Below are 19235 nucleotides of genomic sequence, written 5' to 3' on the forward strand. Positions count from 1 at the left end.
TTTTATGTATATATACAAAGAAATGTCAATTGAAAAAAGGTACAACGAAACGAAGTGTTGCTAGTTTGCAGTCATTCCAGCTTCAGTTTGATGTGATTGTGTTAGTTGTGTTGTTGGCTAGCTCCTCTAAATAACAGTGTCTTAACTTATTGGAAGGTTGAAGATCCTCAGTATTTCCTAGAGAGAGAGAGGATGGAAACGGATGTTGCCTTATTTGAGCCAGTGTGTTTACATCTTCAGTGATAACCAGTGGTGGAAAAAGTACCCAATTGTCATACTTGAGATAAAGTAAAGATACCTTAATAGAAAATGACTCAAGTAAAATGACTAGTCACCCAGTAAAATACTACTTGAGTAAAAGTCTAAAAGTATTTGGTTTTAAATATACTTAAAAACCTTTTGTCAATAGGGGGAGCTGTTAGCATTATTATTTTTTTTACATTTCCAAATTAAACTGCCTCGTACTCAATTCTTGATCGTACAATATGCATATTATTGTTATTATTGGATAGAAAACAGTCTATAGTTTCTATAGGAGTTGAAATTTTGTCTCTGAGTGGTACAGAACAATTTCTACAGCACTTTTCATGACAGGGTTCAGATTTCAGAAATTTTTACCTCTGATCTGGGGTCTGTTTTTAAGGCGACAGTGAATGCTATGAAGAAACCGACACTGCCTACGTCTTCCTCTGGGTGTCTGTACGTCATCACGTTTTCAATGGAATCGATGGGACGTTCACAGCCATTATAAAAGACGAAAATGTACAGAGACCACCCTTTCTCAACGTGCGCCTGAAGCGTAAAGGACATCGGACCTGCCTCGTTCCAAATCGTTTTCTAACCAGCAGTATTTCTCCGGTCATGTTTTCAGTCGTTATAGTTGTTAAAAACATCATAATGTAGTGAATTTTAACCGTTTTATATCAATTTATATCCGTTTAGTGCGATTTTGAGGAATTTCTTTGTCGTGCACTCTGAAAGTTTGGACACGCTTTAGGGTGTCGGTCGTTGGTGATGGACATTTCGAAGGACAGAGGACATCTATCGACCAAAAGACGTTTATAACATAGAAAGGATACATTGCCCAAGAATATGATGGAAGATCAGCTCAAAGTAAGCAATATTTAATATGATAAACCGTGTTTCTGTCGAAATATTTTAAACGCATATATCGCCATTTTGTTTGGTATAGCTTCACTTGGCCAACCCTGTATTGAAAAGTAAGGATAATTTTAAAAATGTAAATCAGCGGTTGCATTAAGAACTAATTTGTCTTTCGATTCCTGTCAACCCTGTATTTTTTAGTCAAGTATATGATTAGCTTTTAATTAAACTAGATCACTCTGATAGATGACGTCAGACATATTGAGGCTTGATTTCCTAGTATTTTCATTGTGTAACCACGGTTTTGTATGGCTAAATATGCACCTTTTCGAACAAACTGTATATGTATGTTGTAAAATGATGTTACAGGAGTGTCATCGGAAGAATTCTGAGAAGGTTAGTGAAAAAATTAATATCTTTTGGCGGTGGTTACGTTATAGCGCTCTTTGGCTGGAATCGATGCTCTGGTAACGTTTGCACATGTAGTATGCTAACTTATCGATTTATTGTGTTTTCGCTGAAAAACGCTTAGAAAATCTGAAATATGGTCTGAAATCACAAGAACTGGGTCTTTCCATTGCTATGCTTTGTCTATTTTTATGAAATGTTTTATGATGAGTAAATTGGTCATACACGTTGCTCTATCTAGTAATTCTAGTGGATTTGTGATGGTCGGTGCAATTGTAAACTGTGATTTCTACCTGAAATATGCACTTTTTTCTAACAAAAACTATCCTATACCATGAATATGTTATCAGACTGTCATCTGATGGTTTTTTTTATAGGTTATTGGCTATCAATATCTTAGTTGAGCCGAATTGGTGATAGCACCTGAAGGAGTAAGAAACTGATGGAGTTAGAATAGTGGTGTATTTTGCTAACGTGTTTAGCTAATAGATTTACATATTTTGTCTTCCCTGTAAAACATTTTAAAAATCTGAAATGGTGGCTTTATTCACAAGATCTGTATCTTTCATCTGGTGTCTTGGACTTGTGATTTAATGATATTTAGATGCTACTATCTACTTCTGAAGCTATGCTATCTATGCTAATCAGTGTGTGGGGGGTGGGGGGTGCTCCCGGATCCGGGTTTCTGAGGCAGTAAAAGTTAAGTATCAAAAGTAAAAGTATACATCTTTTGAAATTCCTTATAAAGCAAACCAGGCGGCACCATTTTCTTGTTTTTTACATGTACGAATAGCCAGGGGCATGCTCCAACACTCAGACATAATTTACAAATGAAGCATGTGTTTAGTGAGTCCGCCAGATCAGAGGCAGTAGGGATGACCAGTCAAGGGGTGCGTAACTGGTGGCATGGAAGTCAAACGCTGGCTTACAAAAATAACAAAAAAACACATGGGCACAAAACCCGTCTCGCACCAGTCACAAAAGGCACACGTACTTACAATGAACAATTCCCGACAAGGACATGGGGGAAACAGAGGGAACATATACAACATGTAATTAGGGAATTGAAACCAGGTGAGTGTGACAATCAGACAAAACAAATGGAACATGAAAAATGGATCGGCGACGGCTAGAAGACAGGTGACGTCGACCACCGAACACCGCCCGAACAAGGAGAGGAACCGACTTCGGCAGAAGTTGTGACATGACCAGGGATGTTCTCTTGATAAGTGTGTGAATGAGACAATTTTCCTGTTCTGCTAACCATTCAAAATGTAACAAGTACTTTTAGGTGTAAGGGAAAATGTATGGAGAAAAAAAGTACATAATTTTATTTGGGAATCTAGTGAAGTAAAAGTAAAATTTGTCCAAAATATAAATAGTACTACAGATTCCCCCAAAAATCTACTTAAGTAGTACTTTTAAGTATTTTTACGTAAGTACTTCACACCACTGGTGATAACCCATTGGGAAAAAACTGGTTGAATCAATGTTTCCACGTCATTTCAACCAAAAAATGTAATGTGATGGCATTGAATCACATAACTATTAACCTACATTTATTGACGTGGTGAAATGTTTTGTTGATTTCACGTTGAATTCACGTTAGTTGACATCTTAACCAAATGTAAATCAAAACTAGACATTGAAGTTACATCTGTGCCCAGTGGAAAGTGGCCTTTGGCCAAGAGCGATTAAGGAAGGAATGAGGGTATGAGTTAAAGGAGCTTGACGCACTCCCGGAGTTCACAAAGCTGTGGAACGCAACTGCAGTCATTGTTAATGAGTCCCACAGGCCCGAGGAGGGGAGCAGAGGAGGGGGTGAGGGTGGATTACACCCCTTCGGCATTCACTACACACCAACCAACCTACTACTCCTTGACTGGATTTCGGGGCTGATGAGGGTGCTACTTTATACCGGAAAATGTTTAAATAATTCACACCTCACTCACTCAACAGTGAATGAGCATCAGAGTTAAGTGAGGGAGAGAGGGAGGGGGAGAGAGAAGGGAATGATGGGAGGAGTGGGCCTGTTTAGTGGAGCTTCCTCTGAATTTTTAAACAGGCAGTTTATCATAATCTCTCACAGGGCCAGCAATAACATTTTCTTCACATTCACTCCTTAACCCTTTGTCTGCCCATAGAGGGGCCATCCCTGCCACGACTAGTCCCTTCTCACAGAAGACACAGTGGTGGAACCAGTCCAATGTGTCTCTGAAACTTGCTGTGAAGTCTGCTGTGTGAGATTAGCCCAGGACCACTAGAGGTTGGGTAGGTTGTTTGCTCTTTTCCATATTATGTCTATTTATAATAAGCTACCCAGGAAAGTGCTGAAATAACCCATATTAATATATGTAGCCTTAGAAATATGGTTCATGAAATCAGTAACTTGCTAACATCAGATAACATTCATATATTAGCCATTTCTGTAACACACTTAGATAATTCATTTGATAATACAGCAGTAGCAATATAACATATATAAAAGAGACAGAAATGCTTATGGGGGAGGTGTTGCTGTATATATTCAGAGCCATATTCCTGTAATGAATAGAGAAGAAGATCATATGTCAAGTGTTATTGAAGTTTTGTGGTTGCAGGTTCACTTGGCACATCTAAAGCCTTTTCTTTTGGGGTGTTGCTATAGGCCACCATGTGCTTACAGTCAGTATCTAATATGTGTGAAATGCTTGATGGTGTAGGTGATGTAAACAGAAAGGTCTACTTTCTTGGGGACCTGAATATTGACTGGTTTTTCATCAAGCTGTCCGCTCAAGAGGAAGCTTCTCACTGTAACTAGTGCCTGCAATCTGGTTCAGGTTATTAATCAACGTATTGGGGTGTTTACAAACACTACAGGAACAAGATCATCCACATATATTAATCACACTTTCACTAATACTGTAGAACTTTGTTCTAAAGCTGTATCCGTACCCATTGGCTGCAGTGATCACAATATAGTGGCTATATCCAGGAAAGCCAAAGTTCTGAAAGCTGGGCCTAAAATAGTGTATTAGAGATCATACAAAATATTTTGCTGTGACTCTTATGTGGATGATGTTAAACATATTTGTTGGTCTGATGTGATTAATAAGGAGCATCTAGACTCTGCACTTGATGGATGTAAGAAATTGCATCTTCCAATGATTGATAAACAAGCACCTGTTAAGAAACTGACTGTCAGAACTGTTAAGGCTCCATGGATTGATGAGGAATTGAAAACTGTATGGTTGAAAGAGATGGGGCAAAAGGAGTGGCTAATAAGTCTGGCTGCACATCAGACTGGCTGACTTACTGCAAACTGAGAAATGATATGACTAAACTCAACAAAAAGAAGAAGACACTGTATTATGAAGCCAAGATCAATGACATAAAGAATGATGGAAATTATTTGCAGAAAGAAAATATAAACTCCATCTTTCATCGAATCAGATGGCTTATTCATCACATAACCATTTGATGTTGACAATTATTTTAATGACTAATTAATTGGCAAAGTGGGCAGACTTAGGCAGGAAATGCCAACAACGAACGGTGAGCAATCATATTCATGGAATATTTTTCTTTCATTATTTGTTTTTTAATGCAAGTTAACATTTTGTAAAGTTAGTGTGGGAGAGGTGGATTATGACAAACCTCCTGGACTTTACAATTTAGATGGAAAGCTATTGAGGATGGTAGCTGACTCGTTAGCCACTCCTATCTGTCATATATTTAATCTGAACCTAGAGGAAAGTCTTTGTCCTCAGGCCTGGAGGGAAGCCAAGTTAATTCCGCTACCCAAGTGGCCTTTACTGGTTCTAACAACAGACCTAAAAGCTTGCTGCCAGCTCTTAGCAAACTATTGGGAAAAATGGTGTTTGACTAAATACAGGGCTCCCGAGTAGCACAGCGGTCTAAGGCACTGCATCTCAGTGCAAGAGATGTCAATTCAAACTTTGGTTCGATTCCAGGCTATATCACAACCGCCCGTGATTGGGAGTCCCATAGGGCGGCGCACAATTGGCCCAGCGTCGTCCAGGTTTGGCCAGGGTAGGCTGTCATTGTAAATAATAATTTACTGTTAACTGACTATCCTAGTTAAATAAAGGTTAAAAAAGGCTATTTATCTTTAACCAAATTAAGACTGTCAGCATGCTTATAGAGAAGGGCACTCAACATATACTGCACTGACACAAATTACTGATGATTGGTTGAAATAAATTGATAATAAGAAGATTGTGGGAGCAGTACTGTTAGATTTCAGTGCAGCCTTTGATATTATTGACCATAACCTGTTGTTGAAAAAACATATGTGTTATGGCTTTTAAACCTTTGCCATATCAGTGATTCAGAGCTATCTATCTAATAGAACTCCAAGGGTTTTCTTTAATGGAAGCTTCTCTAATGTCAAACATGAAAAGTGTGGTGTACCGCAGGGCAGCTCTCTAGGCCCTCTACTCTTTTCTATTTTTACCAATGACCTACCACTGGCATTAAACAAAGCATGTGTGTCCATGTATGCTGATGATTCAACCATAAACACATTAACCTCTTAGTGAATAGGGGGCGCTGTTTTCACTTTGGGAAAAAATCGTGCCCAAATTAAACGGCCTCGTACTCTGTTCTAGATCATACGATATGCATATTATTATTACTATTGGATAGAAAAAACTCTGAAGTTTCTAAAACTGTTTGAATTATATCTGTGAGTAAAACAGAACTCATTTGGCAGCAAACTTCCAAACAGGAAGTGAAAATTCTGAAAATGGGGCTCTGTGTAAGGCCTTGCCTATTCAATTGCCTTTTATTTATGGATCTGTATGCACTTCATACGCCTTCCACTAGATGTCAACAGGCAGTAGAATGTTGAATGGGGTGTCTAGCTTGATGTGAGACCGAATGAGAGCTTTTGGAGTGACAGGTCTGCCCTATTGGCAGTATTTAGCCGCGCACCAGAGAACCCCACATTGTCTTCTGAAATGCGTTAGGTATACACGACGAAATGCTCCGTCTTGGAATTTATTGGATACATATGAGAAAAACATAATAAAGATGGATTTTCAACCGAGTTTGACCAGTTTATTCGACGTATATTGTGACTTTTGGAATTTTTCGTTCTTTGCGCCAAGAGTTGATGGACATGTGCCCTCCACAATGCTAGCCAAAGTTGCTAATTCGACAGAAGAAATGGACATTCTAAAACAAAACAACGATTTATTGTGGAAATAGGACTCCTTGCACTACATTCTGATGGAAGATCATCAAAGGTAAGAGAATATTTATGATGTTATTTCGTATTTTTGTGGTATATGTTGGCTCCAACATGGCGGAGAATTGCTGGGCGCTGTCTCACAATATTGCATGCTGTACTTTGTACTAAAGTTATTATTTTAAATCTAACACAGTGGTTGCATTAAGAACCAGTGTATCTTATATATTTAGGTATTTCACGTTGCTCTCTCTAATTATTCTAGCTGTTTTGGTGCTATTTGTGACGGTAGCTGCAATGTAAAACTACGATTTATACCTATAAATATGCACATTTTCGAACAAAACATAAATGTATTGTATAACATGATGTTATAAGACTGTCATCTGATGAAGTTGTTCAAAGGTTAGTGATTAATTTTATCTCTATTTGTGGGTTTTGTGAAAGCTATGTTGGCGGTGACAACATGGCGTTGTGTGTTTGGCTTTTGTGGTGAGCTAACATAAAAAAATATATTGTGTTTTCGCTGTAAAACATTTTAAAATCGGACATGTTGGCTGGATTCACAAGATGTTTATCTTTCATTTGCTGTATTGGACTTGTTAATGTGTGGAAGTTAAATATTTCAAAAAAATATTTTGAATTTCGCGCGCTGCGAAATGTTGTGGGTGTTCCGCTAGCGGAACCCCGGGGCGAGAAAGGTTAAACTCTCTAGGGGGTGTGGGACGCTAGCGTCCCACCTGGCCAACATCATGTGAAATTGCAGAGCGACAAATTCAGAAACATAAATACTCAGAATAAAAATTCAAAAAACATACAAGTGTTATACATCGGCTTAAAGATTAACTTCTTGTTAATCCAACCGTTGTGTCAGATTTCAAAAAGGCTTTACGGCGAAAGCATACCATTCGATTATCTGAGGACAGCGCCCAGTCTAGGACCAAAACGTCTAGAACCAAAACGTTCCTCAACAACTTCTACCCCAAGCCATAAGACTGCTGTACAGTTAATAAAATCGCCACCAGACTATTTACATTGACTACCCCCCCCCTTACTTTTGTACACTGATTCTACTCGCTGTTTATTATCTATGCATAGTCACTTCACCCCTACCTACATGTACAAATTACCTCAACTAACCTGTTGTCACATTCTGACCTTAGTTCCTTTTTTTATGTCTTTATTTTGGTTTGGTCAGGGCATGAGTTGGGGTGGGCATTCTATGTTCTATATTCTATGTGTTGTATTTCTGTGTTTGGCCTAGTATGGTTCCCAATCAGAGGCAGCTGTCAATCGTTGTCTCTGATTGAGAATCATACTTGGGTAGCCTGTTCCCACCTGTGTTTGTGGGTAGTTGTTTCCTGTTTTTGTGTTTGTTTCACCATTCAGGACTGTTTCGATTTTTGTTGTCATTCACTTTGTTATTTTTGTCTTTTTTCCGTGTTCAGTTAATAAATTTAACATGGACACGTACCACGCTGCATTTTGGTCCGATCCTTCATATTCCTCATCGGAAGAAGAACATCGTTACACCTGTACTCCAGCACACTGACTCAGTACCGATACCCCCTGTATATAGCCTCGTTAATGTTCTTCTTATTGTGTTACTTTTTGTTATTATTTTTTACTTTAGTCTATTTGGTAAATATTTTCTTAACTCTTCTTGAACTGCACTGTTGGTTAAGGGCTTGTAAGGAAGCATTTCACGGTAAAGTCCACACTTATTCGGCTTGTTTTCGGCTTGTAGTTGTATTTGACAAATACAATTTGATTTGATTTGAATATTTGTATGTGACCAATCAAATTTGGTTTGATTTGATAATAGTCACATGTACAGGGTTGCAGGTGTGATTGCAGGGTACAGTGACAATCTTAGGTTCCGATCCCTAACATGGACTAAATTCAATAATGACGATGGTAATAAAAACAACAATAACAATAATATATATATATATACACATAACTGTAGCACTGATGAGTAAATAATTGTCCGTTGGGGTGGAGGCAGAGTAAAGACAGTTGAGGGGGTGGGGGGAATGACCATAGTGGGAGCAGCATGACCGTTTATCCTTTATTTAACTAGGCAAGTCAGTTAAGAACAAATTATTATTTTACAATGATGGCTTACCCCGGCCAACCTTTCCCCGGACGACGCTGGGCAAATTGTGCGCCGCCCTATGGGAATCCCGATCACAGCTGGTTGTGATACAGCCCGGGATCAAACCACGGTCTGTAGGGACACCTCTAGCACTGAGATGTAGTGCCTTAGAGCGTTGTGTCACTTGGGAGCCCTAAAATTGAGGGGCCGTGGGGACCAAGTGAAATAATGACCAGTGCTAGCTCAACATGATCTTATCTGGAGGAGCAAGGAGAGAGATGTAGGTTTGCAAATTCTATCGCTTATCAAACGATGCTGTCCTTCATTAGTGACTGCGTGTACTCCTCTTTCTAAAACAGCTGTCTGCAAGGTCACAGTGGAGGAGGTTCTAGGATCAAGGATTTACTAACTGTCATCTATGGGCCAAATGAACCCCTCCCCTTCCGAAAGACACCAGGTGTATGTGCACTCACTTGAAATCGGGATTCGTCCAAATAATCAGCGATGCACAAACCGCCGCAGCAGTGGTGTTGTTCCTCATAACCTTCATATCCCGTTTTAATGTTTCGTGTTTCATAACCGAGACACAGTAGAGATAGAAAATGGCAATAATACGTTAACTTTCCATTGTGTGTGTTTCTCTCCTGCATCCAAGTTCAAGTGTATTAAATTAGTCTTGTTATAAATTATTAACAATATTATTAGTAATTGAATTACAGCTCTCTCCGTGATTGCCCTAAAGGTTTTTGTGGTTTAGTTAAAATTTATCAGCAACACGCTCATGATGAGGCGGCAGGGTAGTCTAGTGGTTAGAGCGTTGGGCTAGTTAACCCACTGTTCCTAGGCCGTCATTGAAAATATGAATTTGTTCTTAACTGACTTGCCTAGTTAAATAAAGGTAAAAAATAAGTAATATGATAATCTCACGCTCTCTTCTCCAAATTTCTTTCTCATGAAAGTTTCAAACATTGGGATTTAGGAATGCACTCAACCTAAAATATAAATATTTGTGGAAAAAATAAAGTTGGTTTTCAGGCCCTTCAGTGACAGTGTGGAAAGAGAGGAGAGAGATCGAGAGAGGCTCTCCCAACCAAGGCCAATCAGCATAAACGGATGTCTGATTGTTTAACTGGCTTATAGGGACAGAGGGAGGAAAATGTGGACGAACTTATATAGAATGCAAAAACATTTTTTTTCACCAAGTTCTAAGAAGAACCTTGAGTGTTTTGAGAGAGCTGTTCTGAGTGCACCCCTTGTGGATGTTGTGAGGTCTCGCTCTTTCCCCTTCTCTCTCATAGCATTCTCAATACCTCCCCTTGACCCTGCCCACTACACGTGTTCACCCACTCCATACTCATAAATACCCTCTCTTACTCCATACTCATAAATACCCTCTCTAACTCCATACTCATAAATACCCTCTCTAACTCCATACTCATAAATATCCTCTCTCACCCCATACTCATAAATACTCTCTCTTACTCCATACTCATAAATACCCTTTCTCACTCCATACTCATAAATACCCTTTCTCACTCCATACTTATAAATACCCTCTCTCACTCCATACTCATAAATACTCTCTCTTACTCCATACTCATAAATACCCTCTCTCACTCCATACTCATAAATACCCTCTCTCACTCCATACTCATAAATATCCTCTCTCACCCCATACTCATAAATACCCTCTCTTACTCCATACTCATAAATACCCTTTCTCACTCCATACTCATAAATACCCTTTCTCACTCCATACTCATAAATACCCTCTCTCACTCCATACTCATAAATACCCTTTCTCACTCCATACTCATAAATACCCTTTCTCACTCCATACTCATAAATACCCTCTCTCACTCCTTGTAAACCTCCACACTCCACACGTATCTCTGAATGGAGAGGTTTTGAAAGTGTCACCTACGCTCCCTGAAACATGGCTGTTGGCTCTTAAATGCATCTTGTTATTTATATGTATGTTGATAACCTTTACAATGAAGTGAACACAACCTGAGCCTTCCTATCTGAGACTGCATGGGGATTGAACATAACCTAATCTACACAACCAGAGCCTTCCTATCTGAGACTGCATGGGGATTGAACATAACCTAATCTACACATCCTGAGCCTTCCTATCTGAGACTGCATGGGGATTGAACATAACCTAATCTACACAACCAGAGCCTTCCTATCTGAGACTGCATGGGGATTGAACATAACCTAATCTACACAACCTGAGCCTTCCTATATGAGACTGCATGGGGATTGAACATAACCTAATCTACACAACCAGAGCCTTCCTATCTGAGACTGCATGGGGATTGAACATAACCTAATCTACACAACCTGAGCCTTCCTATCTGAGACTGCATGGGGATTGAACATAACCTAATCTACACAACCAGAGCCTTCCTATCTGAGACTGCATGGGGATTGAACATAACCTAATCTACACAACCTGAGCCTTCCTATCTGAGACTGCATGGGGATTGAACATAACCTAATCTACACAACCAGAGCCTTCCTATCTGAGACTGCATGGGGATTGAACATAACCTAATCTACACAACCAGAGCCTTCCTATCTGAGACTGCATGGGGATTGAACATAACCTAATCTACACAACCAGAGCCTTCCTATCTGAGACTGCATGGGGATTGAACATAACCTAATCTACACAACCTGAGCCTTCCTATCTGAGACTGCATGGGGATTGAACATAACCTAATCTACACAACCTGAGCCTTCCTATCTGAGACTGCATGGGGATTGAACATAACCTAATCTACACAACCAGAGCCTTCCTATCTGAGACTGCATGGGGATTGAACATAACCTAATCTACACAACCAGAGCCTTCCTATATGAGACTGCATGGGGATTGAACATAACCTAATCTACACAACCTGAGCCTTCCTATCTGAGACTGCATGGGGATTGAACATAACCTAATCTACACAACCAGAGCCTTCCTATCTGAGACTGCATGGGGATTGAACATAACCTAATCTACACAACCAGAGCCTTCCTATCTGAGACTGCATGGGGATTGAACATAACCTAATCTACACAACCAGAGCCTTCCTATCTGAGACTGCATGGGGATTGAACATAACCTAATCTACACATCCTGAGCCTTCCTATCTGAGACTGCATTGGGATTGAACATAACCTAATCTACACAACCAGAGCCTTCCTATCTGAGACTGCATGGGGATTGAACATAACCTAATCTACACAACCAGAGCCTTCCTATCTGAGACTGCATGGGGATTGAACATAACCTAATCTACACAACCAGAGCCTTCCTATCTGAGACTGCATGGGGATTGAACATAACCTAATCTACACAACCAGAGCCTTCCTATCTGAGACTGCATGGGGATTGAACATAACCTAATCTACACAACCAGAGCCTTCCTATCTGAGACTGCATGGGGATTGAACATAACCTAATCTACACAACCAGAGCCTTCCTATCTGAGACTGCATGGGGATTGAACATAACCTAATCTACACAACCAGAGCCTTCCTATCTGAGACTGCATGGGGATTGAACATAACCTAATCTACACAACCAGAGCCTTCCTATCTGAGACTGCATGGGGATTGAACATAACCTAATCTACACAACCAGAGCCTTCCTATCTGAGACTGCATGGGGATTGAACATAACCTAATCTACACAACCAGAGCCTTCCTATCTGAGACTGCATGGGGATTGAACATAACCTAATCTACACAACCTGAGCCTTCCTATCTGAGACTGCATGGGGATTGAACATAACCTAATCTACACAACCTGAGCCTTCCTATCTGAGACTGCATGGGGATTGAACATAACCTAATCTACACAACCAGAGCCTTCCTATCTGAGACTGCATGGGGATTGAACATAACCTAATCTACACAACCAGAGCCTTCCTATCTGAGACTGCATGGGGATTGAACATAACCTAATCTACACAACCAGAGCCTTCCTATCTGAGACTGCATGGGGATTGAACATAACCTAATCTACACAACCAGAGCCTTCCTATCTGAGACTGCATGGGGATTGAACATAACCTAATCTACACAACCAGAGCCTTCCTATCTGAGACTGCATGGGGATTGAACATAACCTAATCTACACAACCAGAGCCTTCCTATCTGAGACTGCATGGGGATTGAACATAACCTAATCTACACAACCAGAGCCTTCCTATCTGAGACTGCATGGGGATTGAACATAACCTAATCTACACAACCAGAGCCTTCCTATCTGAGACTGCATGGGGATTGAACATAACCTAATCTACACAACCAGAGCCTTCCTATCTGAGACTGCATGGGGATTGAACATAACCTAATCTACACAACCAGAGCCTTCCCATCTGAGACTGCATGGGATTTCTGCCTATGCAGTGAGCTCCTCCACTCCACAAGGGTTGAATGTATGAGTCAGTCACAAGGCTAACTGTAATGGCATTCCACAGACAGCCCACACAGTGTTTCATCAGAAGAGATCATCTCAGGGAATACTGACAATAGACAGGCTGGGATCTCATGGCTGTTCCATGATCCTGATAACAACCCCCCCTTCCCTCTCCATACCCCACGGCCAGCTCCCCACCACCACACAAACACACTGCCAATCTGTCTCCAACAAATACTAGAGGGCACCTTCTCTTCTATCCCTTTCTATACCACTATTGGTAAATGCGTGGAGACAGTTCAGTACATTTTGACTGATCAGTGTGTATCCTTCAGCTGTTTTCCTGGTTCCTTTCATACAGTTTCTCTGCCATGTCACTCTACTGTGTGAATGGGGTTTCTCAGTGATTTCATACAAGTTGTTTATGTAGAGGGTCTTTCTGTAAAGTGTACTGTAGCTAGAATTCCTTTATTATTTTATCATATTAGTGTAACTCATTTGAATGCCAATGTTGTGCATTAGCCACATAACATAACATTGATAACATAATGCCAATGTTGTGATAGGACTGCCAATGGCTCTGTCCTTGCCATAGAAATGTCATTAGAATGTTATGTTATGTAATTATACACTAAGTGTACAAAACATTAAGAACACCTTCCTAATATTGAGTTGCACCCCCTTTTGCCTTCAGAGAGCCTCAATTTGTCGGGGCATAGATTCTACAACGTGTCGAAAGCGTTCCACAGGGATGCTGGCCCATGTTGACTCCAACGCTTCCCACAGTTGTGTCAAGTTGGCTGGATGTCTTTTTGATGGTGGAACATTATTGAGACACACTGGAAACTGTTGAGCGTGAAAAACCCAGCAGCACTTAAATGTTTTGTCTTGTCCATTCACCCTTTGAATGGCACACATAATACATGTCTCAATTGTCTCAAGGCTTACAAATCCTTCTATAACCTTTCTCCTACCCTTCATCTACACTGATTGAAGTGGATTTCACACGTGACCTCAATAAGGGATCATAGCTTTCACCTGGATTCACCTGGTTAGTTTATGTCATGGAAAGAACAGGTGTTCTTAATGTTTTGTCCACTCAGTGTATCTTTATCTCTCTATATTGTCCTGTCTCCTCAGGTCTCCTCCTCGGCCCAGCCCAGGCAGTCTCAACTACTCTGATGAGGATTTGAGCACCACCAAGTACAACGATCTGATCCAGGCTGAGAGCAGCAGCCTGACAGAGAAACCATCTGAGATATCAGACTCTAAGGTACCGACAGTATGTACTCCCCTTAACGTCTCCCATCTCACTGTCTGTCAACGTATTGGATCCCACTGCACCTCACCTTTACATTGATGCTATGCCCATAGATGCTGATCTGTGGTCAGTTTTTTTATTTCCCCCCTAGTGGTTAAGGTTAGGATTGGGGAAGGACAGCTGAAAATTCCACCCGGACTGTAAGCAGACACTCAGGGCATTGATAGAATAGGGTTTAGATGGGGAATGTGTCCCGTGTCTCTCCTGGTCTCTATGGGGCAGTCAGGCTGAGCTGGAGGCAGCTCTGTGAGTAAGGCCAGTAGCCAGTGCCCAGCTCTGGTGGTGGTCGGAATCAAGCACAGAGGATGCTCACACACGCGCACACAAACACATACGCACACAGACTGGAGGGTCTGCTGCGTTCTCAGGCCCAGGCAGGATTCCTTCCACAGCCCCGTCCTCGTTTTGGGTCACCGTTACCCATAATGCCCCTTACATCCCAGTTTGCTGTGTTGGCATCTGCTGAATCAGAGGAACAGACAGACACGCAGGGGGGCTGGGGCCCAATAAACAGCTCTCATCAATGAACTGGATCTCTCTCTCTCTCTCTCGCTCTCTCTCTCTCTCTCTCTCTCTCTCTCTCTCCAATTATATTTTTCTCTCTTTTAATTTGTCTATACTGATCCTCTTGTTGCTGTTTTCCTCTTCTCTGTTCTTGTGGTTACCCTGCCATCCCTTCTCAAAGCACAACCATATCATCACCAGTGGTCTAATCTACAGGTGACCAGTAACGTGATGTCCCTTTTGAAGTTTTATTGAGCGGATATCTCCAGGCTATCAGCTTAGCTCTCGCGCGCGCGCACAGACAGACAGACAGACAGACAGACAGACAGACAGACAGACAGACAGACAACATCAGGCTATCAGCTCTGCTCAGTGTTGGGTTGTGGCAGGGGTTGTCTCCATTAAGCCCTATGGGCCTCCAGTTCAGTCTTCCACTGGCAGGTATAAGTTGGCTATTGTCCTCCATGGCTGCAATCCCGGGATCGATATGACAACAGCCAGTGATAGTACAGGGCGCCAAATTCAAACAGAAATCTCATAATGTCAGGGTTTGTGTGCAGAGATGTAGCGGAGTCAAGCGCAGGACACAGGTGTTGAGCAAAACAACGGCGTTTACTCAAAAAACAAGCAAAAATTCCTCAATGGGAATATAACAAACACACATGCACCAACGAAAACCACTAACGAAACAAACAATCACGGACAGAACAGAAATGTATGCCAGAGGGTTAAATAGGGAACATGATAGGGGAATTGAAACCAGGTGTGTGTAATACAGACAAAACAAAACGAAACTGAAAAATGGATCGGTGGTGACTAGAAAGCCGGTGACGTCGACCGCCGAACACCACCCGAACAAGGAGAAGGGCCGATCTCGGCGGAAGTCGTGACAGTACCCCCCCCCCTTGACGCGCGGCTCCAGCAGCGCGACGACACCGGCCTCGGGACGACCCGGAGGACGAGGTGCAGGGCGATCCGGGCGGAGACGGTGAAACTCTTGTAACATTGAAGGATCTAGAATGTCCTCCACCGGTACCCAGCATCTCTCCTCCGGGCCGTACCCCTCCCACTCCACGAGGTACTGAAGGCCCCTCGCCCGACGCCTTGAGTCCATGATGGCTCGTACGGTGTAAGCCGGGACCCCCTCGATGTCAAGAGGGGGCGGAGGAACCTCCCGTACCTCAGACTGCTGGAGCAGACCAGCCACCACCGGCCTGAGGAGAGACACATGGAACGAGGGGTTAATGTGATAATCAGGGGGGAGTTGTAACCTATAACAAACCTCGTTCAGTCTCCTCAGGACTTTAAATGGCCCCACAAACCGCGGAACCAGCTTCCGGCAGGGCAGGTGAAGGGGCAGGTTTCGGGTCGAGAGCCAGACCCGATCCCCCGGTGCATACACCGGGGCCTCACTGCGGTGGCGGTCGGCACTCGCCTTTTGCCTCCTCAATCAGGAGCCTCAATCTGGCTCTGATGCCATGGTGCCAGGACCGGCTGATAACCCAGCACACACTGAAAAGGTGATAGGTTGGTAGAGGAGTGGCGGAGGGAGTTTTGGGCCATCTCCGCCCAGGGGATGTAAACCGCACACTCCCCCGGCCGGTCCTGGCAATAGGACCTCAGAAACCTACCCACATCCTGGTTGACTCTTTCCACCTGCCCGTTACTCTCGGGGTAGAAACCTGAGGTAAGGCTGACCGAGATCCCCAGGCGTTCCATAAACGCCCTCCAGACTCTAGACGTAAATTGGGGACCCCGATCAGAAACTATATCCTCAGGCACCCCGTAGTGCCGGAATACGTGGGTGAACAGGGCCTCCGCAGTTTGTAGAGCCGTAGGGAGACCGGGCAAAGGAAGGATACGGCAGGACTTAGAAAACCGATCCACAACGACCAGGATCGTGGTGTTACCCCGCGACGGGGGAAGATCCGTCACGAAGTCCACCGATAGGTGTGACCACGGTCGCTGTGGAACGGGAAGGGGTTGTAATTTCCCTCTGGGCAGATGTCTAGGTGCCTTGCACTGTGCGCATACCGAACAGGAGGAAACATAAACCCTCACATCCTTAGCTAAAGTGGGCCACCAGTACTTCCCAGCAAGGCAGCGCACCGTCCGACTGATGCCAGGATGACCAGAGGAGGGTGACGTGTGAGCCCAACAGATCAAACGATCGCGGACATCAAACGGAACGTACAGACGCCCAGCTGGACAGTCAGGTGGAGTGGGCTCTGCACGTGACGCCCGTTCGATGTCCGCGTCCACCTCCCACACCACCGGTGCCACCAGGCGAGAGGCTGGAATTATGGGAGTGGGATCTGTGGACCGCTCCTCTGTATCATACAGCCGGGACAGTGCATCTGCCTTAACGTTCTGGGAACCTGGTTTGTAGGAAAGGGTGAAAACAAAACGGGTGAAAAACATGGCCCAACTTGCCTGGCGAGGGTTCATTCTCCTCGCCGCCCGGATGTACTCCAGATTGCGGTGGTCAGTCCAAATGAGAAAAGGGTGTCTAGCCCCCTCAAGCCAATGTCTCCACGCTTTCAGAGCCATGACAACAGCCAGCAACTCCCGGTCCCCCACAACATAGTTTCGCTCCGCCGGGCTGAGCTTCTTCGAAAAGAATGCACAGGGGCGGAGCTTTAGTGGCGTACCCGAGCGCTGAGACAGCACAGCCCCTATCCCTGCCTCGGACGCGTCCACCTCAACTATGAATGCTAAGGGAGGGATCAGGATGAGCCAGCACGGGAGCCGAGGTAAACAGAGCCTTCAGGTGACCAAAAGCCCTGTCCGCCCCAGCTGTCCACTGCAGTCGCACCGGTCCCCCTTTTCAGCAGTGAGGTAATGGGAGCCGCTACCTGACCAAAACCCCGGATAAATCTCCGGTAGTAGTTGGCAAACCCTAAAAACCGCTGCACCTCCTTTACCGTGGTTGGAGTCGGCCAATTACGCACGGCTGAAATGCGGTCATTCTCCATCTCTACCCCTGACTCTGAAAAGCGTTACCCTAGGAAGGAGATGGACTGTTGGAAGAACAGATATTTCTCAGCCTTGACGTACAGGTCATGCTCCAACAGTCGACCAAGCACCCTGCGCACTAGGGACACATGCTCAGCGCGTGTAGCGGAGTATATTAGAATGTCATCTATATACACCACTACACCCTGCCCGTGCAGGTCTCTGAAAATCTCATCTACAAAGGATTGGAAGACTGATGGAGCATTCATCAACCCGTACGGCATGACGAGGTACTCATAATGCCCAGAAGTGGTGCTAAATGCTGTCTTCCACTCATCTCCCCCCTTGATACGCACCAGGTTGTAAGCGCTCCTGAGGTCCAATTTTGTGAAGAAGCGCGCCCCGTGTAATGACTCGGTCATACTGGCTATGAGTGGTAGCGGGTAACTGTATTTTACCGTGATCTTATTTAAACCTTGATAATCAATACACGGGCGCAAACCTCCATCCTTCTTCTTCACAAAGAAAAAACTCGAGGAGACAGGTGAGATGGAAGACTGAATGTATCCCTGTCCCAGAGATTCGGTGACATATGTCTCCATAGCCACCGTCTCCTCCTGTGACAGAGGATACACGTGACTCCTGGGAAGTGCAGCGTCTACCAAGAGATCTATCGCACAATCCCCCGGTCGATGGGGTGGTAATTGAGTCGCCTTCTTTTTACAGAAGGCGAGTGCCAAATCGGCATATTCTGGGGGAATGTGCATGGTGGAAACCTGGTTTGGACTTTCCACCGTAGTGGCACCTAAGGAAACACCTACACACCTCCCTGAACACTGACAGGACCATCCCTTGAGAGCCCTCTGTTGCCACGAAATAATCGGATCATGAGAGGCCAACCAGGGAAGACCCAACACAACAGGAAACGCAGGAGAGTCGATCAAAAAGAGACTAATTCTCTCCTCGTGATCCCCCTGCGTTCTCATAGCTATGGGCGCTGTGACCTCCCCAATCAGCCCCGACCCCAAAGGACGACTATCTAAGGCATGCACAGGGAAGGGAACATCAACAGGAACAATAGGGATCCCTAATCTATGTGCCAAAGAGCGGTCAATAAAGTTCCCAGCTGCGCCTGAATCTACTAGCGCCTTATGCTGGGGATGCGGGGAAAACTCAGGAAATTATATGGGTAACAACATGTGTGCAACAGGGGGCTCTGAGTGAGTTTTGTGCCTAC

General features: G+C 43.6%; 1 protein-coding gene across 3 annotated transcripts in view; it reads left to right on the forward strand.

Annotated features, from left to right (window-relative positions):
- Nucleotides 1-19235, forward strand: part of LOC139571488 (protein sidekick-2-like) — a 659762-nt gene that overhangs the window by 629575 nt on the left and 10952 nt on the right. For all 3 annotated transcript variants that reach the window (XM_071394417.1, XM_071394415.1, XM_071394416.1), the window contains one exon: nt 14359-14491. In XM_071394417.1, coding sequence (XP_071250518.1) covers nt 14359-14491 — 133 coding nt within the window. The remainder of the gene's footprint in view (nt 1-14358; nt 14492-19235) is intronic.

Source organism: Salvelinus alpinus, chromosome 3 (assembly GCF_045679555.1).
Source record: "Salvelinus alpinus chromosome 3, SLU_Salpinus.1, whole genome shotgun sequence".
Taxonomy (NCBI): domain Eukaryota; kingdom Metazoa; phylum Chordata; class Actinopteri; order Salmoniformes; family Salmonidae; genus Salvelinus; species Salvelinus alpinus.